The sequence below is a fragment of the Protopterus annectens genome, chromosome 4.part0 (assembly GCF_019279795.1).
Source record: "Protopterus annectens isolate FY-2018-M chromosome 4.part0, PAN1.0, whole genome shotgun sequence".
Classification (NCBI taxonomy): Eukaryota; Metazoa; Chordata; order Ceratodontiformes; family Protopteridae; genus Protopterus; species Protopterus annectens.
Window position 1 is genome coordinate 1,084,236,634 of NC_056733.1, and position 26,004 is coordinate 1,084,262,637.

At 40.6% G+C, this 26,004-nt stretch overlaps 1 protein-coding gene across 2 annotated transcripts in view; it reads left to right on the top strand.

Moving 5' to 3' along the window:
- Positions 1-26,004, top strand: part of HARS1 (histidyl-tRNA synthetase 1) — an 824,052-nt gene that overhangs the window by 36,830 nt on the left and 761,218 nt on the right. The window contains exons 2-3 of one of the 2 annotated variants that reach the window (XM_044069030.1): positions 4,628-5,057; positions 25,422-25,511. In XM_044069030.1, the coding sequence (XP_043924965.1) occupies positions 4,893-5,057; positions 25,422-25,511 (255 nt within the window). In that variant the 5' untranslated portion in view covers positions 4,628-4,892. The remainder of the gene's footprint in view (positions 1-4,627; positions 5,058-25,421; positions 25,512-26,004) is intronic. The other variant, XM_044069029.1, reaches the window with a different exon arrangement.

The following is a 26,004-nucleotide window of genomic DNA, read 5'->3' on the forward strand; positions in this document are numbered from 1 at the left end:
ACTGTCCCACCTTTCGAACCTGCAGCCTCTGTTGACTTAAAATTCTTATCTTGGAAAACTGCGTTTTTGATTGCAATTACTTCAGCTAGAAGGGTATCTGAACTTCAGGCCCTTTGTACAAAGCCCCTGTATATGGTCTTCCATAAGGACAGAGTATCTCTCAGGACTAATCCTTCCTTCTTGCCTAAAGTGGCCTCCGAGGCTAATATCAATCAAGCCATCAATTTGCCTGTTTTCTTCCCCAACTTTCAGAACAAAGGGGAATACAAACTGCATTTGTTAGATGTGCATACACAATTGCGATTTTACTTGCAGAGGACAGCTGCTTCTCACAGATCGGAGCAACTTTTCGTTTCTTTCGCTAAGCCATCCTTAGTCAAGCCAGTTACGAAAGTCACTCTAGCTAGATGGATATCCGACTGCATCTTACACACATATAAAGCTTCCGGTCGGCCAGAACCCTTGGGGGTTCATGCTCACTCTACCCATTCTATGGCTACCTCTGCAGCATTTTGGTCAAGAGTTCCCTTAGATGACATCTGTTCTGCGGCTACTTGGGCTTCTTCTCATACCTTTATTTCACATTATAAACTAGATTTGATATCCAGAGGGAGGGCAGCCTTTGGCTCTGCAGTGCTCCGGAATATTCTTCCTTGAGGACCTCCCAAGTTTTTGGTAGCTGGGGACTCTGTCCCACAGGTTGCTGATCAAATGAAGTTAACTACTTCAGATAAAGAAGTTATGTACTCACCATAGCGTTCCATCTGAGTAGGTAACTTCATTTGTCAGCAACGACCCCCCTTCCTTCCCCCTAACCTGTTTTTTCGTTACCTGAATGATAGAATGTTTTAGTTCTGGTATGCATCAGGTATGCATCAGGTTAGGATGTTCAGGTATTGTTGGTCTTGATGTTGTCTGATAATTGGGCAAACTCGATCTGAGGACTGGAAGGAGGTAGCAGGGTATTATGGGTAAGGGGGAGGAGCTGAGAGCTTGGATCTTTAGCTTGGAAAGCTGCCGTCTCGGATCCATGTCGGATCCGATACCTACAGGTTGCTGACAAATTAAGTTACCTACTCAGATGGAACGTTATGGTGAGTACATAACTTCTTTTTTTCTTCCTTCAGTTTTTCTTTCAGGGTGTTAAGCTGTATGCTACACATGTTAAGGCTCCTGATTGATGAATCTACCTATATTCTGGAAGGGCTGCCAAACTTCAAGCATAACATTTAAGTTGTAGGCCCAGATGTCAACACTTGTTTCAAATGGTAAACAAACCAGGAGCTTAGCCTACAGTGCTGTGGATGTTTCAGCCAAGGAGACAGGTACAGCTGATGGTTCATCTCCTCACCGGATTTCACTTAAAACTCAATGGCCAACTTCATGAATGTCCTTTACAATGGAACTGTACTTTTTGAGCCTTCTGTAAAACTAGAGAGACTATAAGGGTAATATGCTTACTAAAGTTCGGATGAAATTTCAGGTTTCTCAATGCCCATTGTCTCAAATGCAGTAGAGCCCGTATCACCGGTGGTTTCAGTGTTCCTAACTAAATTGCTTTATTTAATTAAGGGTTTTGTAAAGTCTGCCAGGGACATTTTGTAATTTCTAAAGCAGCTGTACTGCTAGAAGAGATGTTTTCTGGCAAAACAAATTGGATTGACACAGTCTTTCCTTAGAACATCAGCAGTTTACTCTGAAGCCTTGCCTGATTACTTTCCTCTGATGGTAGTCAGGAATCATCTGTCCTACCCCCTGTCTGTGAGGCCATCACTTATGACAGGTGGATAATAGTGTCCAGAGGCAATTCCATACCCAGGCCAAAGTCTCACCCTGTCTCAAATGTCACCCCCCAAAACAATCTGCAGCAAAAAGGGAGAACTGGAACTTGCTCCTAAAAGGAGGTATCCAGTAGGTCACCCTAGAAGTGAATGACATAGGTTTTTACTCAAGGTTCATTTTTATACCAGAGAAGACTAAGGACCTGAGGGGCCATTTTCATCTTGAAAGGTGTTAATTAGCACATCTCCAAAGAGCCCTTTCTTGTGGCTGTTGGTGAAATACATACTTCCTTTTCTGTCCAGTGGATTAATTAGCACCATGGTTAATTAGCACATCTCCAAAGAGCCCTTTCTTGTGGCTGTTTGTGAAATACATACTTCCTTTTCTGTCCAGTGGAGACTAAATATGCTGTTTTGGATTTACAGGACACTTGCCTGCATGTCAGGATCACCAAGAAGCTTAGGGGTTTCTCATATTTCTGGGAACTAGAGCTTTGGCAAGACCGCCTTTCATGGTTCTAACACTATGACTCAAAATCACCATTTTATAACAATATTATGATCACTTAATCAACATTTAAAGGGGCAGGTTCATTTTCTGTGATTATTAGTAACATATATAAATATGTAGAAAAACATATTTAAACAAAAATCCTCATCATTATCATCTTCTTCTTTCGGCTGTTCCCGTTAGGGGTCGCCACAGCGGATCATCTGTTTCCATTTCTTCCTGTCCTCTGCATCATGCTCTTTCACACCAACCACCTGCATGTCCTCTCTCACCACATCCATAAACCTTATCTTAGGCCTTCCTCTTTTCCTCTTACCTGGCAGCTCCATCCTTAGCATCCTTTTCCCAATATACCCAGCATCCCTCCTCAGCACATGTCCAAACCAACGCAATCTCGCCTCTCTTGCTTTGTCTCCAAACTGTCCAACCTGAGCTGACCCTCTAATATACTGATTCCTAATCCTGTCCATCCTAGTCACACCCAGTGCAAATCTTAACATCTTTAACTCTGCCACATCCAGCTCTGATTCCTGCCTTTTCGTCAATGCTACTGTCTCCAACCCATATAACATAGCTGGTCTCACTACCCTCTTGTAGACCTTCCCTTTCACTCTTACTGGTACCCGTCTGTCACAAATCACTCCTGACACTCTTCTCCACCCATTCCACCATGCCTGTACTCTCTTCTTCACCTCTCTTCCACACTCACCATTACTCTGAACTGTTGATCCCAAGTACTTAAACTCATTCACCTTTACCAACTCTACTCCCTGCATCCTCACCATTCCTCTACCCTCCCTCTCATTTACACACATATATTCTGTTTTAGCCCTGCTGACCTTCATTCCTCTCCTCTCTAAAGCATATCTCCACCTCTCCAGGGTCTCCTCAACCTGGTCCCTACTCTCACTACATATCACAATGTCATTTGCAAACATCATAGTCCATGGGGCCTCCTGTCTAATCTCATCTGTCAACCTGTCCATCACCACTGCAAATAAGAAAGGGCTCAGAGCTGATCCTTGATGTAATCCCACCTCCATCTTAAACGGATCTATCACTCCCACCGCAGTCCTCACCAATGTCACACTATCCTTGTACATATCCTGTACCACTCTTACATACTTCTCTGCCACTCCCGAATTCCTCATACAATACCACAACTCCTCTCTAGGCACCCTGTCATATGCTTTCTCTAAGTCCACAAAGACACAATGCAACTCCTTCTGACCTTCTCTGTATTTCCCCAACAACACTCTCAGAGCAAATATTGCATCTGTAGTGCTCTTTCCTGGCATGAACCCATACTGCTGATCACTAATCATCACCTCCCTTCTTAACCTAGCTTCCACTACTCTTTCCCATAACTTCAAGCTGTGACTGATCAATTGTATCCCTCTGTAGTTACTGCAGCTCTGCACATCTCCCTTATTCTTAAAAATCAGTACCAAAACACTTTTTCTCCACTCCTCAGGCTAATATTCAGTTTATTTTTCATTTTCCATTAGCTTGTATGATGATAAACATAAATGTACTATGCTTTTTTCAACAACATATCAAATACATTTAAAAATAATTTTGAAAAAGCACAAACTGTTAAAATAAAAAGCAGTTTGCTAAGGGTGACCATATCAGGAGCATAAAGTTGCAGTTATAGCTGTAAAAGATCATGTGGGCATGCAAGTCCCTTCAGTACGAAATCACAATGTGAGAAATAAATTTTAAAAGCAGGAGAGATGCAAGAACTGAAGTCTGTTCACATTAGATGGGAAGGCCTAGGTTCACAAGTTCTGCAGGTTGAAAAGCTGGCATACATTTAATGAAATAGCCAGATGATTACTGCTTATTACTGCTGATTGTTTTATTTTTCTAATGTGCTGTTAACCTTTATGAAAAGTGCATTTTTTAAACCTTGCAATTTATCCAAAGACGTTCGTCTGGAGTGTTTCTCCTTGTACCTCTGCTGAAAATGGGCTCTGCCCCAGTCAGACTTTCCCGGTAAACAAATGTTAAATAAATTACTGTTGTGCTTTGAACCCCATTTCTGAGTTTTTCTTGGTATATTCCTTTTAGTACTATATTTGTCCACAAGGTGGCAGCATCAGACAGTAGAATAGGTTTCTAGAACAAGTCCAGCTACAGTGTCAAATAGAAGTGTATTTGTTAAACTGATGTTTTTTTGATTGCCTTTGAAATTGACAGTGTGACAGTTAAAAGTAGTAGCCTTTTGATGTAATGTTTTATGTAGTTAATCTGAGTTATTGCTTAAGTTATATAATTAATTTTATCACCCCCACTTTTTGTTTTGATACATCACTGTCTTCATTGTCTCTAGTGTTAAATACTGCTGAAACTTCCCGCATGGCTGTTTGGATTGTGGAAAATCCCACCTTCTACCTGGACCATCTTCATTTTCATATACTGGAACATAAACTCAATCTTTGTATTTTCCGTGGATGACATTTCCTTCTGATTTTACTCGACCCTTTCTGTGGATCATAAAGTGCTTATTGCCTTAATGGATCTGTCTCAATAAATTATTAAAAAACTTGTATGAACATTGAATCGTGTAAAGTGGAAAACTGATTGCGTAATTTAGGATGATTGCTCTGAAGTACAGCGCTGGTTTTGTTGCCCGGCACATGGGACTGTCTTACTCTGCTTTTAAGATGCTTGCTTTGAAATACTACACTGGTACTGCTGCCCGATGGATGGGAATCGGTTACTCTGCATTGCATTCATTGTCCAGCCATTCTGACAATCAGGTGAGCTTGCTTTGGGAGTGAGCCAACGGTTTGGCTTTCTGAGCTCATAGTCAGACAAACTTTTGTTTTTGTTAGATTTCATGTTTTTTTTTTTCTTTTGTAAACTGTGGCTGCTTGATGCAGGAAAAGGTTCTATCGCCTAGCAGCATGCTTCTTAGGAGTCTATATATACTCCTACCTAAATTTCTTTAGAACATTGTGAATATCTGCCTTTTGGGAATTGCATATAGATATAGGATTGCTCAGAGTATACAATGTTTGTGTGGGAAATGCCTGATCCCAACTTTTGTGTTTCCAGTTATGATGTGGCTAGTCGTGCAGTACCTAATTCACCTTTATGTTCAAGAAGAGCTTGGATACTGTTTTAAGAATGATATAATTTACAAAATGTTACAAAAGGCCAACGTAGGGGAATAGGGAAGATGTATTCTGCTGCAAAATTATCTTAAGAATCAGAAACCTGGAAGACTTGAACAATTTATACATTCCTAATTCTTCCTGCAGTTTTGGTTCCTCTGTTTCCAAATGGAGCAGTGGTTGTTGATTAAAAATAATGAGAGAAGAAGACGGGCAAATTCTTTGACACTGAATGCAACATCACTTAGTCCTGGTTCTTCTGAAGGAGATTCCATTGGCAGGGAATGGTCATTGGCAACACAGACAGGCCAACATAGCAGATAAGTGATAGGTTTATCAGTTTTTGTAGTGTCCACTCTGTTGAAGTAGCAACTCTGAGCAAACATGTTACTAATAATGGTTAAGGGGAAAAAAATGAAAAGCTTGGTCTGGAAGCAGGACCAAACAGTAAAATGGTTGGTTGGTTATTTATTGATTTGATTTACTGAGTCATTCATTCATTCATTCATTCATTCATTCAAGCAGAGTGTAATGTACATTATATACATTGGCTTCTAATTTGGGTCCACCTTCAGTAATTCTGTGAGAGCAGAAGAGGTTTAGAAAGGCGTTAAGGACAGTGTGTTAGGTGATATATCCTGTGTTGAAGCGAGAACATTTGGCTATTCTGAATTTGGTGTTGAGAGTTGATTTTCTTAAGGTCGATGGGAAGAGTTTGCCAGAGAGTAGGTGCCTGAGTAGTGAATGCCTGTGCAGTGCTGTGGCATTTGGTTCTGGGAGTAGTAAGAGTTGTTGTGGCTTGTGTGAAATGTTTCAGCGTGTACAAGGATGTTTTTCATGAAGTGGAGTAAATGTCTGGTGCTGAAGTAGCTTGTAGAGTTCGGATTCTAACATTAGGTTACAGCTTTGTCTTATGGGTAGCTATTTAGCTTTTGTAGGGTGACACAGTGATGCTTAGAGAGAGGTGACTTTGTAATGAATCATCAGATGCTGTTAGAGAGCTGACATTATGGTTAAGGTGTTTACCTCGCAGAGGTGCAGGTTTTGATTCTCAAGGGAAATTGGGGAGGTTTAAAATGGTCCACAAGGGCAGCTAGGTAGCCTGTCACTTATGAATCTGTTGGATGTAGTGGTGTTTTTCTTGGAGGCAGAAGCAAAAATGGGTCAAGGTTTATTGAAGATAGTTGCTTACACACTGGTAGTTGAGCTTAATTACAGTTGAGCTGTAATCTTGGATAGGAGTCCCTCAGTTTCTACTTACAAAACTGTATGGTTTTGAGCAAGTCCGTTAGCCGGACAGTGCTCCTAAGTCTACCCTGAAAACGGATATTTGTACCTGGTACACTTAACTGGACTACATGAAAAGAGACATAGAGGAGCTCTCTGATTATGTAGCCCAGGCTGGTATGACCCTGACCCTGAGCAGCATCTTACCCTCACCAAAAATGATGCCACAGTACAAAGATAAAATGATCAGCTTTAATAATTGGCTCAATTACTGGTGTCATTCTAGGGGGATCCAGTGTCTGTCTGCTTGGCATGACATGCTTGACAAGCCATGCTGCTTCGCAAGGGACGGCTTGCACCTGTCACCCCTAGGCTTCCGGATATTGGCAAAGGCTCTTGCCACCCCCATAGTGCCTTTTTTAGACAAGGCTCAAAAAACAAACCCACCTCCCTAGAAAACACAAGTGGAAAAAAACTAAGGGTAATGCTGCTCAACGCCAGAGGTCTAAACCTCAAGATGCAGGCTCTCGAAGCCCTCCTCAGTATGGAGAGCATCGATGTCTGTGCAGTGACTGAAACCTGGTTCATGGCTCCTGAGAGCACCCCAGCACTACCAGGTTATAACTCATATCATGCTTTTCGTCCCCAAAACTTGGACCGAACCACAAAGGGAGGGGGAGTGTCCATATTCATCAAAAACACCCACACCTCCAGGATAGTGGCAACGCACGAAGCATCGGAGACCATCCATGTGCAACTAACCATAGGCAAAACTGCCCTACAGTTTGTAGCATGCTACAGACCACCCTCTCAAACTCAGGAACCCCACTCAGCCTTCCTGAAGACACTGGAGAGTATGAATGTCTCTCCAAATACCGTCATATTGGGAGACTTCAACTACCCAAACATAGACTGGGAGCATTACTCAAGCCCCAACACCCTAGCCCAAAGGTTCCTAGAGTTCATAAACTCAAATGCGATGGAACAACTAGTCACCACTCCCACAAGAGGAGATAATATACTAGATCTGATCATCACAAACATGGGGACACAATGCTCCACACCGAAGTATACCCTCACTGGTGAGATCAGACCATAAACTAATCTCACTGGAAATCCACATCCCGCCCCCCCCCCCCGCACAAAAGACCACAGTGAGGAACTTCTCCAAAGCTGACTTCACACTTCTTAAGACTGAAGTGGTATCCTTCAAGGCCCCTGGGCCAGTGGAAACCACAGCCCACACCGGTGAATCCTTTATAAACGCCTTCTACGGACACCTTCAAGAATGCATGGATCATGCAATCCCAAATAAAACCAAGACCCTTTTCCCCCAAAGGCAGGCGTCCTGTCTGGTGGACCCCAGCCATAAACAAACTTTACAACAGGAGGAGGAAGCTACTACAGGACAGAGCAAAATCCCAAAAAGGGGAGGCATCTCTGATCAGTACTAGCAAAAAACTACGATCACTCATAAAATCATCCAAGGCCAATTTTGAGAGAAAAATCGCAAAAGACACTAAAGATAATCACAAGGCCTTCTTTAGTTATGTTAGAAACCTGGGTGGAAACTCCCAGATATGCTCAGAGTTAGTTCAAAACGACAAAAAATACACTGAACCCACAGGGGTGGGAGGATGACATAATGGTTAAGGAGTTTACCTTAAAGACACAAGGTGCATGGTTTGATTCTCACATGGGGCAACTGGCTAGGCTTCAAATGGCCCAAAAAGGGCAGTTAGCCTAGTACTAACCTATGAACCTATGAACCTATAAGATATTGCCGACATACTGGCAGACAGGTTCAGTGCAAATCCCCCCCCCCCCCAAAAGGAGAAATATCTATCCCAGCTGAATGTAGCCTCCCTGACATCACAGATGTCCAGGTGAGAGCCGCCCTCTCCAAAGCTAAAAACACAGCATCAATAGGACCAGGTGGTGTCCCAGGTTGCGTGCTACATGAACTCCAAGAGGAACTAAACTCTCACATAAGGCTGCTGTTTAATCTTAGCCTTACTACAGGATACGTACCCAAAGAATGGCGTACAGCAACAGTGGTTCCACTCCACAAAGGAGGTGCTTCTACGGACCCTGGAAATTACCGCCCCATAAGCTTGATGAGCCTGGTCTGCAAAGCTATGGAGAGGATCATTATGGAACTCATAAAGACATTGGTGACCTACAGACACTTGATCCTACCCAATTCGGCTTTGTTAAGGGCAGATCCTGCCTTTTGAACTTAGTCGACTTTTTTGAAACCGTCACTAAGGCTATTGATGAGGGTAAGGCAGTTCACACAGCCTACCTTGACCTTGCAAAAGCCTTCGACACAATACCCCACTCGGGCATCATAGACAAGCTCACCAGCTTAAATGTAAACCCATATGCCATAAGATGGGTTGCAAACTGGCTAAAGGACCGAACTCACAAGGTCAGAATTGCTGGAGCCATGTCAGACTCTAAGCCAGTTACAAGTGGTGTCCCACAGGGCTCGGTCCTGGGACCCCTCTTGTTTGGCATTTATTTCTCAGAAGTACAAGCAAACCTAGGAGGATTGTGGCTGACAAAGTTCGCAGATGACTGTAAGCTGGGCGCCATAATCGATACTCCAGCGGACACTAGCATCCTTCAGAAAGGCCTCACAGAAACAGATAACTGGTGCCAGAGCCATGGCCTTAAACTGAAACGCCAAAAAATGTATAGTTATACCCTTTGGGAAAAACAAAGTACCCAGAAATTACCACATAGGTGGTAATCCATTAATTACGGAAGAAGTAATCAGGGACCTAGGGACCCAAGTTGGCAGTGACCTCTCATTTGACACCCACATTGCCAAGGTGGTTAGGAAGACCTTCTATATTGCCCACCTTATCATGAAAGGATTCACATCTAGATTGAGAGGTCATTGTGCCCCTATACTCTTCCCTTATCAGACCCATGATTGAGTACAATGCCCCATTTGGTATGTACTTTACCGGCACCTGCAGCAGTTGGAAAGACCCCAGAAGTACCTCACCAAGAGGATCAAGGGACTCGAACATATGTCATATGCTGCCCAGCTGAAGAAACTCCAGCTCTATTCAGTCGCATACCGCCTACTCAGAGGTGATCTATGCCTGACGTTACAAGGCCATGTCCAATCCAGAATTAATGGACATGCTCCACCTAAAAAAAACCAAATCCACCAGAGCCACGAGAGCGAGAGATTTGAACCTCAACACAGAAATAAATAGGACATGCTGGAGGGACAGATTCATAACCCAGAGGCTCCCTACACTCTGGAACAGAATCCCAGTCCATGTTAGGCAGAGCCCCTCACTGACTCTCTTCAAGAGAAATCTTGACGAGTGGATGGGAGATCGTAGGTTTACCCCGGGGGTCATCTCTGTGTCACTTCTAGACAGAGGCATAGTAAACTAAACCCTAAATGGGCATAGTATTCTCATTCCAAGGGGTGGCGAAAGCCACACACATTCGGGCTAGGCTTATAAATGCCCTAGGGAAGATAGCCTAGTATGAACCTATGAACCTAAGTTAACAAATTTAAAAAAAATAATAAAATATGAAGAGTTTGTATGTTAAATGTTTAGTAGACTTGCAGCAGCAAGCTCTTAGTAAAAGTAACAGCTTTTAATTGTTTAACCCAAGTTATAGGTTCATAGGTAAGTACTAGGCTATCTGCCCAAGGGCATTTATAAGCCTAGCCAGAATGTGTTGGCTTTCGCCAACCCCTTAGATTAGTTCCCTGCGCCACTGTCCAGCAGAGCCAGTGCAGTGATCCCCGGGGTAAATGTTCTGTTTCCCTTCCACCCGTCAAGGTTTCTCTTGAAGAGTGTTAGTGAGGGACTCTGCCTGATGTATATTGGAATCCTGTTCCAAAGTATAGGGAGTCTCTGGGATAGGATTCTATCCCTCCAGCATGTCCTATTTATAGTTCTGGTGAGGTTTATATCTCTAGAGTGTGTGGCTCTCTGGGATTTGTTTTTTTTTTTAGGTGGAGCATGTCCATCAGTTCTGGGTTGGACATGCCCTTGTATGTCAGGCAGAGATCACCTCTGAGTAAGTGGTATGCAACCGAGTACAGCTGGAGTTTCTTGAGTTGGGCTGCATAGGGCATCTGTTTGAGGCCATTAATCCTCTTGGTGAGGTACTTTTGTGGCCTTTCCAGCTGTTGCAGGTGTCTTGTAAGGTACATCCCAAATGGGGCGTTGTATTCTATGATGGGTCTAATGAGTGATTAGTAGAGAGGCACAATAACTTCTTTTGTTCTAGATGCGAACCCTTTTGTGATTAGGTGGGCCACATAGAAGGATTTTTTAACCACCTTGGCAATATGATTATCAAAGGAGAGATTACTATCTACTTGGGTCCCCAGATCCCTTATTACATTTTCTGTATTTAGGGGACTACCATCTATGTGGTAGTTCGCAGGTACTTTGTTTTTTCCAAAGAGGATGACTATGCACTTTTTGGCATTTAGCTTGAGGCTATGATTTTCACACCAGGTATCTGTCTCAGTGAGATCCATCTGGAGGGTGTCTGTATCAGCCGGAAAATCGATTATGGCCCCTAGTTTGCAGTCGTCTGAGAACTTGGTCAGCCATAGTCCTCCTATGCTTGCCTGAACCTCTGAGAAGTATATACCGAACAGGAGGGGACCTAGGACTGAGGCCTGGGGGACGCCACTTGTACCTGGTTTAGAGTCGGACGTAGAGCCTGCAACTCTCACCATGTGGGTTCTATCCATGAGCCAGTTGGCAACCCATCTCGTGACGTAGGGGTTTATGTTCAAGCCGGTGAGCTTGTCTAATAATACTAGAATGGGGAATGGTGTCGAAAACCTTTGCGAGGTCTATGTAGGCTATGTGGACCCTTTCCCTCGTCTAATGCCTCGGTAACCATCCCAAAGAAGTCCACTAGGTTTAGGAGGCATGATCTGCCCTTAACAAAACCAAACTGGGTAGGGTCCAAGGTTTTAAGGTTCCCAATGTCTCTGTAAATGGGTTCCATGATGATGATTAGTTAGAGACAAGACTCGTCTTTCACAGTACAAGCATAACAATGTTATAAGAATAAGGTGTATGTAGATAAAAGGCAGTCCTTGCTTTGTCCTCACAGAAAGGAAAGAAGGAAGGAATTAAGTGGTAAGTGCACTGAATCCAAACATGAAAAATGTCTTCCCCTGCAGTATACAAGTGGGATTATAATAATATAGTGTGAGGTAGGTGATATTGCATTGTAGTAACCCCCGGATGCGCAGTAGCAAGGCTTGCCCAAGGCCTGCCCACCATCCAACACCCCGGTGACGTGTACAAATAATGAATAAATATTCATGGTGATGTTTTCACCAGCCTTTTAGTAGTAAGATTTTTTTTTTTCCCGAAACAAATGTCTTGGTTAAACCAGACACAAATTGTTACTCTTCTGTTTGAATCTCCAAATTTATTTTAATTCCCAGTGTTTTAGCTTCTGTGAAGAAGCCTTTGTTATAATACTGCTGTACTAAATGAATCTGTGAGACCAATTTTTATGCTTTGGTGAGTCACTGGGCCGACACACTGCTGTGTCTTTCTAAGAAAATGGCTGTTGGTAGCACTGTGGTAGTAGATCATCTAGTTGTTGTCCTTGCAGACACTTATTAAAACCATTTTTGGTGAAGGCGACTTATGTACAAGTTTAGAATTTAAGAATATCCTTGAACAACAGAAAATACATAATATTCAAGGTACAAGTAGAAAACATGGAACGTTCAAATGTGGAAGATGTGCCCAGTGTTCTTTTATAGCAGAACAAAAGGAAATACTACTGCCTAGTTTAGGGACAATGTATGACAATTGATGGAAATGACTGACATTGTGCTGAATTATAATTATATAGCATTTTATGATGAAATTTATGTTCAAGTTAATGGAGTTGCGATGGGGGCAGGATTAGCCCCAGGCTATGCCAATGTCTTTATGCATGGATTGGAAGTGATGCATATATTAGAAAGCAGATATAAAAACAACATCTTAATAATGTTGAGATTTATTGATGTTTTTATTGTGTGGAGAGGGAAGAATGAACTATTTGAAGAGTTTCTCACTTACATAAATAATATTTGCACATATTTGAAATTTATCCGCCATGTTAATAAAAAGATTAGTTTTTTAGATTTAACAGTGTACAAAGAAAATAACAAGGTAGCAACTAGGATATATAAAAAGGAAGTACAAAACAATATGTACTTGCATTTTTCTAGTATGCACCCCAAAAAGACAAAAATGAATATAGTCAAAGGACAGTTGTCTAGAATAAGTAGGCTAACGAAAAAAGAAGCAGATTTTGTGGAAGAAGCAAATTTGTTCTGTGATAAAATAGTAAAAAGGGGGTACCCAGAAATAGAGATGAATAAAATATTAGAAGAAATTGAAGGAAGAACAAAAGGACCAATTTTAGCTGAGAGATGTCTGTTTATATATGGAACATCTATGGCTATACAAAATAGTGTAGATGCTCAAGCTAAAAAAATAATAAATAGGAATTGGGGTATATTTACAACTAATAGTGAATTGCTTCAGAAGCTAGGGGACCAGCCAAAGTTTTCCCAAAAAAGAGCTAAAAATTACCAAAATAATTTTCAAGGCAAATTGAATAAACACAAAGACGAGAAACAAAAATGTGGAATGTATAAGTGTCTGAATTGCAATATGTAAATATATTTACACGACACTGATGAAGTAGAGATAGGAGGAAAAATAATTAGGATTCCAGGGTTATTCAGTTGTAAGTCTAAAAATATAGTGTATATAGTATACTGAGTTTTTGTGTAGAATGTAAATCCTTTTATTTGGGAAGAACTACTCGTAAATTATATAGAAGGATATATGAGCATAAGTATGCTGTTCCAATGGAGGATGAAAAGAATGCATGGAGCAAACACTATAAGATGAATAAATGTAAGGTTGAGTTTAAATTTATAGTTTTGGAAGCACTTTCTAACAGTCTTAATATAGTAAATATCAAGGATGAGCTAGGCTGGCTAGAATATTGTTCGCAAGTCAGGCTTAATGCCTGCTTTCCACCAGGTCTCAATAACAGAGAGGAATTTGTAATGTATTTAAAAAGGAAGAGGCTTAAACACTAATTTATTGATGCAAATGTTTATGTATGAAAAGTGTATGTTCTTTTATTTAAAAAAAAAACTTAAAAAAAAAGTTTTTATAATAGTCATGTGACATTTTGGATCATGTGATTTTTTTTTTTAGTATGTAAAGTGTTGGGTGTGCCCAGAAATAATCAGTCTGAAGAAGTCTCAGAGTTGATAGAAGTGAGACGAAAGCGCTAACTAGGAATATCTGTTTGTTTTACTGTTCTACAATAAATTTGCTGCTGTGCTGTTCATCTGGAGCCTGACAACTTATTTTGGGTTCTGCACTTAAATCAGATATGTTTGTTGTACTGATGCCAGTCTTTGATATCCCAAGAATGGACATTCCAGTACAGAGACCATCTACACCGCTGGATGACAGCACAGTACTTATGAAACCCTGTATATGACATAGGCTTTGTACATCCCTCTCATTCCTCTGGCTGCAAGACTTTAAAAGGCAAGAAAAGGAAAAATGTCAACCTAAGCCTGAGCCACGTATTGGTCAGAACAGCCAACGTTCTTTCCGTTACAGAGTACAGAGTAGATTATGCAATTATCTGTCTGTGAGGTCATCGTCCCGCAGTACTGGGACCAGGTGTACCACCTCTTTCACTGTGTTCAGCTTTGCGGCTTATTTCCATCTCCAAAATAAAGAATTTTTTTTGTAAAATTCAGAGGTGATATGTATTAAAGAGAGTAGGAAACCCACCATGTGGAAAACCTATTTATCAAACTGTTCCAGTTAGTCATTATCAAAATAACCTTGTTTCTGCTCAGGTGGTTTGCTTACTTGTTGAGCTTAGACTGGTTTTGTTTCTCTTTAAGACTCATTGATGTGCCTGTCATGAGAGTCCTTCCTCATATTGCAGCCTAAGCTTAAGCTTTTTTCCAAAAGACATTTTTTTATCTAAAACTTCACAAGTGCTTTTTGAACCTGCTTATATAGCCCCTTTAAAATGTCTTGCTCTGAAGACCATTTCTGCCATATGAGATGCTTTGACCCCCCCCCCCCAGTCTTTCATAAGGAGTCAAAGCCTTCCTTTATGGCTAAGATGAGGTTGGACATGGGTCATAATCACAAGATTCAGTTGGGGTCCTTTTTTCCCTGAAGCTTAAGTTTCAGGGTTAAGGTTATTATTCTTGACAGATCTAAGAAGGTAGTTGTAGGATCCTGTTTTATAGAACAAAGATATGAGAAAGTTGGATCAGCTGTTTGACTTATTTTTTACAGACTAGATTAGGGATACTTGCAGTTCTGTTTATTTTGCCATTTCTATTATGCATACGAGTCCATCTATAACACAGTCATATTTGAGGGGAACAGATGTTGCTTTATTCAGAGGTGTCATTGGACATTGCAGATCTGATTGGCAGCCTAAAGGCCAGAGGGGTTGTCTGAAGAATGTTTGAAAGATGAGCCTTTTTACAAAGGAAAGATGCTAAGGATGGTCTGCACTTATCTTCTCTAGGCTTTTGGATATTGGCAAAGACCTTTACAACCCCCTATGCTGCCTTTTTAGATGATGCCAAACTGATAAACCTACTGACTTAAATGAACCTATGAAGGAATGTCTGAAGGTGGGACTGCTCAATGCTAAAATTCTTAACAAGCAACTTCACTCCCTGCAAGCCTGTCCCTCCCTGGAGGGTGTAGATGTCTGTGTAGTAAAGGAGACATGTTTTAAAGTCACTGAGAGTATCCCATCAATGCAAGCTTATAATGCCTTTCACACCTTTAGATCGGCTACTATGCAGGAGGAAACTAAAGGTGGAGGAGTGTCAGTCTATACCAAGACTCATCTCACATCCAGACTAGTTAAAGTGTACGACACACAGGAACTCATACATGTGTAACGCAGCATAAACAGGGTGCCATATCATATCCTTGCAACATAAAGGTGTCTCTCCTTGTACCAGGAAACTCATACTAACTATTTCAGTGTAATAGAGTTCCTCAGCATTCAACCCAAAACGTTATACATGGAGGATCTCGACTGCCCCTCTACAGATTGGGAATCCTACACCACTTTCTGTCTGTCTTTTTTTTTATGTAACATTTGTTGACTGGGAAAGTCCAACTAGGACTGAGCCTATTTTCAGTGGAGGGAGGCCCAGGGAGAAATGCTCCAGACACATGTATTTGGACTGTGGGAGGAAAACGGAATACCTACAGGAAACCCACATAAATGCAGGGAGGACATGCAGACTCTGCACAGAAGTCTCCCCAGCTGAGAATCGAATTGGAGAACAATCACAATCCCAGTGATTCCTAAACTTTAATGCCAACATCCTGGAACAGTTTGTCCAGTCTCCTACCACAGGTACAAACATCCTTGAACTTGTACTCACAAACATGGGAGGCCAATGTTCCTCACCCAGTGTAATATCTTCGCTCGTCAGATCTGACCATAAGGCAGTATTACTTGAAATAAAAATTAAATCTGGGAATCCAACAAAACCAAAAACCTTTAGGAACTATTCCAAGGCTAACCTGTCTCTACTAAGCAACACCTTGGCTAATTTCCAAGCACCCCGAAACCCAGTAGACACTATAGAATACACTGAGATATGTACAAAATCTCTGTACAGCCATATTAATAGCTGTATGGTGTGAGCTGTGCCCACTCATGTTAAGTACAAGACAAACTCAAAAGACTGCCACCCTGGTGGAATCGCACTGTCAATTGGTTTTACAACAAAAGAAAAAAATCTTTGCCAAGCATAGGAGGAACAAAGCCACACATACTAAAAGCCCCCTGACCAATCTAAACATGCACCTAAGGGGGTTAATTAATACTTCATAGGCTAAATCTGAAGAAAAATTGATTTTTTGGGCAAAGGACAACCACAAAGCTTTCTACAGCTATGCCTGTAACCTCAGGGAACATGCACAACAATGCGCAGAACTTACTGTAAATGGTCGCACCCACACTGAACTGGTGGACCAACCTTTTGGCTGACAGGTTCAGCTCGCATTCCCCCCATAGTCCAAAGGAAATGCCACATAACACAATCCCCACCAACCATTACTAGAGACAGTTCATTAATGTACTTTCCAAGGCTAAAAATGCTGCATTGTTTGCCCCAGTAACATCCCGGGATGTTTAATGAACAACATGAAACCTGACCTCTCTATTTCACTTGAATCACTTTTCAACTGGAGCCTTCAATCAGGTTTTGTACCCAACGAATGGAAGATGGCAACAGTCATTCTCCCTGTACAAAGGAGGTCCAACCACTGATCAGGGTAACTACAGGCCCTTAAGTCTTACCAGTTTCATATGTATGGCCATTGATAGAATCATCATGGACATGTTAAATGACAACATAGGTAACTTGCAAATGCTGGACCCATCACAATTCGGCTTTGTTAAAGGAAGATCATCCCTATTAAATTTAGTGGATTTTTTTTTTCATCCCTATTAAATTTAGTGGAATTTTTTTTTGAGAAGAGGGTCACGATGCACTACCCTACTCGGGCATTACAGACAAGCTCACTAATTTATGTATAAGCTCTTTTTTTCACTGGCTCGATAGCCAACTGGTTTTACCGATAAGACCCAGGAGATCAAAATAGATGACACCACCTGCACCAAGAGGCCAGTCACCGGCAGAGTCCCCCAGGGCTCTGAATTGGGTCCACTCCTTTTTAGCATCTGTTTCTCTGAAATTGAAGCAAATGTTGAAGGTTTATAGCTGACGAAGTTTGCAGATGATTGCAAGCTGGGGGTTATCAATGAGTCTTCTGCAGACAGTGGCATTCTTCAAAAAGATCCATATCTGACTAACAAATGGTGCAAAAGCCATTGTCTTAAACTCAGTGCTAAGAAATGTGTAATTGTACCCTTTGGGAATTCAGCCATCCCGGCTAATTGCCATGTTGATAATACACCCCCAAGAGTCAACCCAGTGGTTAGGGATATGGGTATGCACATAGACAGTAGCTTTACCTTTGACCATCTGGTGGCCACAGTGGTGAGGAAATCCTTTTATGTTGCACAATTTATAAATAAGGGCAAGGCATCTAGATTCAAGGAGGTCATTATTGCACTGTACTCCACCCTTATCAGACCAATAATAGAGTACAGTGCTTCCATTGGCATGTACCTGACCAGGCATATGCAGCAACTAGAGTGGCCTCAAAGGTTCTTTACAAAAAGAATACAAGGCATAACACAACTGCCTTATCCAGAGTGCCTTGAAGCCCTTTCCCTCTCCTCAATGTCCTATAGATTGCTGAGGGATGGTCTACGCCTGCCTTACAAGGCATCCTCAAACCCCACACTTGTGAATCTCCTGCATATTCGTAAGTCAGAGTATCAAAAATACAAGGTCTAGGGACCTAATTTTTGTCTGTGACTTAAACGGAACTTGCTGGAGAGAGATCAGTGTCCCAGAGACTGCCCCTCCTATGGAACGGACTTCCTATCCATGTGAAGCTGAGTTTGAGTTCATTGCACAGTGCTGCTATGTGATGGTCTCCTCATTGGGGGATGTCAATGCTGTCTTGATCCAAAAGAATGAAATAGTAGAAGTCTGTGGTAGGAAATGTGACACTCTTCCATCAGAAGTCTGCATCCATTTGATGGTTGGTTGTATCAGGTGTGGATCTTACTGGATGCATTGTCTTGTGTTCATTAAGGCATTTGATGGTTGGTTGTCAGATGTGGATCTTAGTGGATGCATTTGATGGCTGGTTGTGTCCGGTGTGGATCTTACTGGATGCATCGTCTGTGTTCATTAAGGCATTTGATGGTTGGTTGTCAGATGTGGATCTTAGTGGTTGCATTTGATGGCTGGTTGTGTCAGGTGTGGATCTTACTGGATGCATTTGATGGCTGGTTGTATCAGGTGTGGATCTTACTGGATGCATTGTCTTGTGTTCATTAAGGCATTTGATGGTTGGTTGTCAGATGTGGATCTTAGTGGATGCATTTGATGGCTGGTTGTGTCCGGTGTGGATCTTACTGGATGCATCGTCTGTGTTCATTAAGGCATTTGATGGTTGGTTGTCAGATGTGGATCTTAGTGGTTGCATTTGATGGCTGGTTGTGTCAGGTGTGGATCTTACTGGATGCATTTGATGGCTGGTTGTGTCAGGTGTTGATCTTACTGGATGCATTTGATGGCTGGTTGCGTCAGGTGTGGATCTTACTGGATGCATTGTCTGCATTCATTATGGCTGCATACTGGCATGTTGGTTTGTGTTGTAACAGTTATTTATGAGAGAAGTAGTTTCTCTATGGTTAGCTGAGGAGGAGAGGGTAGTGGAAATTAACCTTTTAACCTTTAACACATGTTGCCTTCATGTTAATGGCTGAGAATGGTGATGTTTCTGTCATGTAAATTTTACATTGTGGGCCTTGCATTAGAAATTTTAAAGGACTACCCCACCCCCAGCCTAGTTGAGTGCCACAGCCTCATGAGGCTGTCCTTTCTTGGAAGAGGCTGAGTGCAATTGGCAATTTTTTAGCAGTCCACTTCCCAAGTGGTTAGTGTTTTTAGCTAGAAATGAGGTCCAATATATGTTGGTTTGAATTTGAAAGCCTTCCATTGTGGTAACAGCTGGGTTTATTTTTCTGACACCTCCATGCTGGCTGAGTTGTTAAAAAAAATTTCTAGCTTGTGTACTCAGAATGGTTTTCATGCCTTCTGCTGATGTGTGATAACATCACTTACCAGGCTAGGGAGTGCTGCTGAGCTTCACCACTCCCCAGATCTTTTCTGATGCGTGCAGAATTTGGTTCTTTATTTAATGCTTAGATTGCTAAAATATTAAGAGTGCTGATTTGGTTATGACATTAAAGGCCAGAACCCATACCAGCAGTTTGTATTTCCTGACATGGGAGCATGATGTGAAGAACCACTAAGTGTCATCAGTCTAGCATTGCCAGCCGCAGACGAAGGAGCAAGAAGCTTGATACACAAGTCCCTCTCACAAAATCGCACCCTGGTAGCTAATGCAAGATTCATAGAAGGTCTCCTGGTGTGATTTTATTTATACTTTGACAAGGGTAGTCCCACTAGGCCTTATTAGCCTCTCTTCAGCAGAGACCTGGGTGCTATCAATACTGTTAGGGGAGATTTGCCTAGGGCATGGGGAACTTTCCTTACTCTAACGGACCAAGGCAACCACCAATAAGTTCTCCAAGTCCTTTGTAGTATAACAATCAAATTGCGAGCTGGTAGTGAGCAAGCTCAAAGGCAAAAACAAGTGCAGATAAACCAAGATAAACGCTTTATTTGTAGATCCGTTTTCATCACCAACTTCATCAGAATAAACACAGAACATCTAGTTCCATTACTATATATACTGATCACAATTAATACTGATAAGATAATCACACCAATCAAACAATTAAAAACAACAATAGGAAATCATTTGAAAACACAGTAAAAATAGTGAAATGAATTCACTTGTAAGTTATTTGCTACATAAAACAAGTTTTGCAAATTATGCAGTCTATAAAATATTTCTCAATCATATATTCCATAATAATACTATTTGTTTTGTTAATGAGTTGGAATTTTTAAAGTTTGGCTGCCCTCATTTTCAATACAGGTGCCAGGGAAACCATTTCATTTAGCCCAGGTAACCTATTTGAGTCCAATACAACCTGCCAATAAAGTTCCCTGAACTCCACCCTGGTCTCCCACATACCACCTCTGGCGTCTGTATTGACCACTTCCAGTACAAAAAACTGAAAATTTGATTTTGTACATAGACAAGAGTGTTTATACAAAGCATTACTTTCTCTGGCTGTTCTAATCTCATACAGATGTTCATAAATACGTTGTTTCAATTTTCTTTCACTCTTGCCTATATAAAATGACCCAGAGAACATGCATACTGCTAAATAAATGATACCACAGGTATTACAATTAACAAATGAGTTTAAACACAATCTTCTATTCCTATGTTTCAAATAATAACTCTCCCCTACCAGTAAGTATTTGCAATATTTACACGCCCCACATTTAAATAAACCTTTTTTGTTTTTATTTTTATTATTATTATCTGGCCTAATCAATTTCGGGTCAATATAACCCGTCTCAAGATAATTTTTTATTGTTCTACCTTTTTTATATACAAACTTCAAAGTGTCAGAAAAAGTATCATTTAGGTCAGATATTTTAGAGAAATTTGACCATTCCTTCTCCATAATTTTTCTGACCAACCTAGATTGTCCATCAAAAGTAGTTATTAAACTATTACTATAGTTTTCTGTTATCTGTTCCTTTTGACAATTCATTGTCTCTCTGTTACAACCTAGTATAGGGGCAAACCTGGAATTTCTAGCCAAGGAAACTTCTTTAAATATTTCCTCTATTAAATCTTCAGGATACCCTCTGTTACGAAATTGGACCCTTAACCAATCACATTCTTCCATAAAGCTACTGTCTTCTGAGCACATTCTTGAAATTCTCACATATTGACCCTTAAGAACCCCTCTTTTTTGCGAGAGGGGATGTGAGCTGCTGTAATGAAGATACGAGTTTGAAAAAGTATCTTTTTCTATATACCCTTGAAACAAAATAATTATCTTTTTTCTTTACAGTAATATCCAAGTAATTCAGTGTCTCAGTGTCAAACTTATATGTAAATTTCAAAAAAGTTGTTGTTTCGTTAAGATATTCTACCATATCACAGAATGTGATGGCATCTCCTATCCACAGGAAACATAGGTCGTCAAGGAACCGACCATAAAGAGCCCAATTGTTCTTGTAAAGGGAATTCAATCAATACTTGTTTTCCCAGTACGCCATGATAATGTTTGCGTAGGTACTTTTTCAAACTCGTATCTTCATTACAGCAGCTCACATCCCCTCTCGCAAAAAAGAGGGGTTCTTAAGGGTCAATATGTGAGAATTTCAAGAATGTGCTCAGAAGACAGTAGCTTTATGGAAGAATGTGATTGGTTAAGGGTCCAATTTTGTAACGGAGGGTATCCTGAAGATTTAATAGAGGAAATATTTAAAGAAGTTTCCTTGGCTAGAAATTCCAGGTTTGCCCCTATACTAGGTTGTAACAGAGAGACAATGAATTGTCAAAAGGAACAGATAACAGAAAACTATAGTAATAGTTTAATAACTACTTTTGATGGACAATCTAGGTTGGTCAGAAAAATTATGGAGAAGGAATGGTCAAATTTCTCTAAAATATCTGACCTAAATGATATTTTTTCTGACACTTTGAAGTTTGTATATAAAAAAGGTAGAACAATAAAAAATTATCTTGCGACGGGTTATAGTGACCCGAAAGTGATTAGGACAGATAACAATAATAAAAATAAAAGCAAAAAAGGTTTATTTAAATGTGGGGCGTGTAAATATTGTAAATACTTACTGGTAGGGGAGAGTTATTATTTGAAACATAGGAATAGAAGATTGTGTTTAAACTCATTTGTTAATTGTAATACCTGTGGTATCATTTATTTAGCAGTATGCATGTTCTGTGGGTCATTTTATATAGGCAAGAGTGAAAGAAAATTGAAACAACGTATTTATGAACATCTGTATGAGATTAGAACAGCCAGAGAAAGTAATGCTTTGTATAAACACTCTTGCCTATGTACAAAATCAAATTTTCAGTTTTTTGTGCTGGAAGTGGTCAATACAGATGCCAGAGGTGGTATGTGGGAGACCAGGGTCGAGTTCAGGGAACTTTATTGGCAGGTTGTATTGGACTCAAATAGGTTACCTGGGCTAAATGAAATGGTTTCCCTGGCACCTGTATTGAAAATGAGGGCAGCTAAACTTTAAAAATTTTTAAAAATTCCAACTCATTAACAAAATAAATAGTATTATTATGGAAAATATGATTGAGAAATGTTTTATAGATTGCATAATTTGCAAAACTTGTTTTATGTAGTAAATAACTTACAGGTGAATTTATTCCACTATTTTTACTGTGTTTTTAATTGCTTGATTGGTGTGATTATCTTATTAGTATTAATTGTGATCAGTATATATAGTAATGGAACTAGATGTTCTGTGTTTATTCTGAAGTTGGTGACGAAAACGGATCTACAAATAAAGCGTTTATCTTGGTTTATCTGCACTTGTTTTTGCCTTTGAGCTTGCTCACTACCAGCTCGCAATTTGATTGTTATACTACAAAGGACTTGGAGAACTTATTGGTGGTTGCCTTGGTCCGTTGGTGTTCTTTTTCTGGTTTATTTGTTTCGTTGGACACCTTCCTGTGTCGGTTTATTACTTTCCTTACTCTTTTGATAGTTGCTGTGGGATCTTTTACATCCACCTGAACTACCACCAACTCAGGCAGATGGGACCTCGGTTTAATGCCTCATCCAAAGGATGACACACTCGGGAGGTTAGATTCTGCAGAACAGGGAGGGTGTCACTCTCCTTCTGTTACTGCAAACTTTGTGGGTCTGGTGACAGTTGCTTTGTAGTTCTTTCTTTACAAGGTCATACTTCATATGTTCATAGGTAAATTCTAAGCTATCAGTCTGTAGACTGTTACAAACTTTGCTAATAACCAGAGGATAGACTCAAACCCTTTACTTTGCATCCGTGAGATTTTTTTGGTTATGGTTAAGAGGATTACAGCATTTCCACAGTTTGGACTTTTTTACTTTCATTTTGTAGTATATGTTATACATATGATGTATAATAGTTTTGCATGTAGTCACTTACCTTAAGGTATTTATGTTTTAGTTGTAGAAGGTCATTTTTGAGGTTTTATTCCTTATGACCTGTCTTCTGTCAGTATTTATTGGTGCAGTACTGGAGTGTTTCCTGCTGCGTAGCTTCTCCTCAAACTTCAGAAAAAAAGAACAGAGTGCATGTTGCTCTCGTTATAGCCAAGCTATCCATAATAACCTCAATTTAACACTGCCTTGACTCATACTGGTAATGACATCCTGCCTCTAAAAAGACAGTGCCAAGAAATGGCGCCCAACCTTTGACTGCAGTCTCTGTCAAAAATATAATTCTGCTGCACTTACTGTGTTATTTCAACTGCTGTTAACATGGGTACCTGTAACGTCTGAGTTTTACAATGAGTATTTTGTTCAGTGGGTAGACTAAAGGTAACCCTGATGCTGCGAAAGATGAGAGGTAAAGGTAGAAGGGGCAGCAGAAGCGACAGTGGGTAAATAGCATTACTGCAATAGTGAGTATAACTCTGCAAGAACTTGGACTTAAGTAAGCCACAAAGAACCCCTGTACTCTTCACTTATCAGACCAATGATTGAGTACAACGCCCCATTCGGAATGTACCTTACCCGACACCTGCAGCAGTTGGAAAGACCCCAAAAGTTCCTCACCAAAAGGATAAAGGGGCTCAAACATATGTGATACAATGCCCGACTGAAGAAACTCCAGCTCTATTCAGTCGCATACCGTCTGCTCAGATGTGATCTGTGCATGACATACAAGGCCATGTCCAACCCGGAATTAATGGACATGCTCCACCTCAAAAAATCCAAATCCACCAGAGCCACGAGAGCAAGAGACTTAAACCTCAACACGGATATAAATAGGACGTGCTGGAGGGACAGATTCATCACCCAGAGACTCCCTACACTATGGAACAGAATCCCAGTCCATGTGAGGCAGAGCCCCTCACTGACTCTGTTCAAGAGAAATCTTGACGAGTGGATGGGAGATCGTAGGTTTACCCCGGGAATCATCTCTGTGTCACTGCTGGACAGAGGCACAGCAAACTAATGGGTATAGTATTCTCATCCTAAGGGGTGGTGAAAGCCACACACACTCTGGCTAGGCTTATAAATGCCCTAGGGCAGATAGCCTAGTATGAACCTATGAACTCAACTTTACTGTCTGTCCTTTAGCATGCTTAATGTTACAAAGCATACATGTGCCTCTCCCTCCTTTAGGTAGCTTACTCAGAGTTGCAACGTATGCGTAGAGTGGTCGGGAGGATCAGATCCTGACTCGAATGATGCTACTTATCCACTCTGCTAGACCTAATATGTCTCCATAGAGTGAATGTGTCTTCACACACAAAGGACCTCCATCTCTATCATTAATAAGACGTGGTGGTGTACTCTTACCCAGCATATTTCCCAACTATAGAATAAACTACACCTGTACATTAAAGTAAAGTTGTACCATAGCTATAGTCAAGACTAACCTAGACAATTGGATGGGCGCGTACAAGTTCTCCCTGTGCCTGTCTTGTATAACTCTTCTAGGGGAAGGTGATAACTTTTGATGTTGGTTGCTTCAGCTAGGCTGTTAATGGTCTGACAGCTGATTGCCTAGTGTTTACTTCTGACCGTAAAGCATTTTACTTCAGGTCAGGTGTGCTTTACAAAAAGCTGTTAATGCGGTAACTAGGGAATTATGTAATCTGCATTGTGTGATGAAGTAAAGTTTGTAGAATTAGGTAACGCATTATTTTCAATTGTGTTGCCTGTACACTTTTTCAAGCTTAGTACAGAACAGTCTGCATAATGTATTTTTGTTTTAAAAACTTAATTGTTCATTCTGTTACACCCACTTTACCCTGTTCGGGGTCATGTAGCAATTTATTTAAGGGATTGGTTATGTCTAATGTAGCAGCCTTTTTCATTGTATTTTTGTTTGGGTTAAAGAATTACAGGTCTTCCATTTGTTTAATTTTTTTTTATTACTTATGACCAATCTTTATTTCCTAGATTGAAGATGAAGTGGCAAAACTGCTGCAGTTGAAAGCCCAGCTTGGGACTGATGATGGGAAATCAAAATTTATCCTAAAGACCCCAAAGGTAAGTTATTAGAAGGGTTTACTGATTTTAATTTGAACTTTGGAAAGGATAGTTTTCAGCGTAGTCTGGTACGATGCTAATTTAATTCTGTACTGTACAGTACTTGAGAAGCAGGCCACTTGCTCTGTTTATAATCTGAAGAGTGCAGTTTGGTGTACAGCTTAAGGTGTTGTGCTACACTTTTTATTTTGAACGTGTTTGTGTGTACCACAACTGCCTCACTTCAATTAGTCTGTTGTGTTCCTTTTAAGACCATGAGTACTTTCCCCAAATTTTTAAAACTCTTTATTATTAAAAAGTAATTTGTTCATTTGTTTATTTCTTCGCCTAACTCAAAGCCACATCAGAAAACTTTGAGGTTCACTGAATGGACTTGAATTTCGCTTGTGTTTTGAACGGAGTCTTTTCACATATGAATGCATCTGCTTTGTGAGATGTCCATATTATCACTCTGGATTTCATTCTTATTTTAACTACTCCTTATTAAGAAATA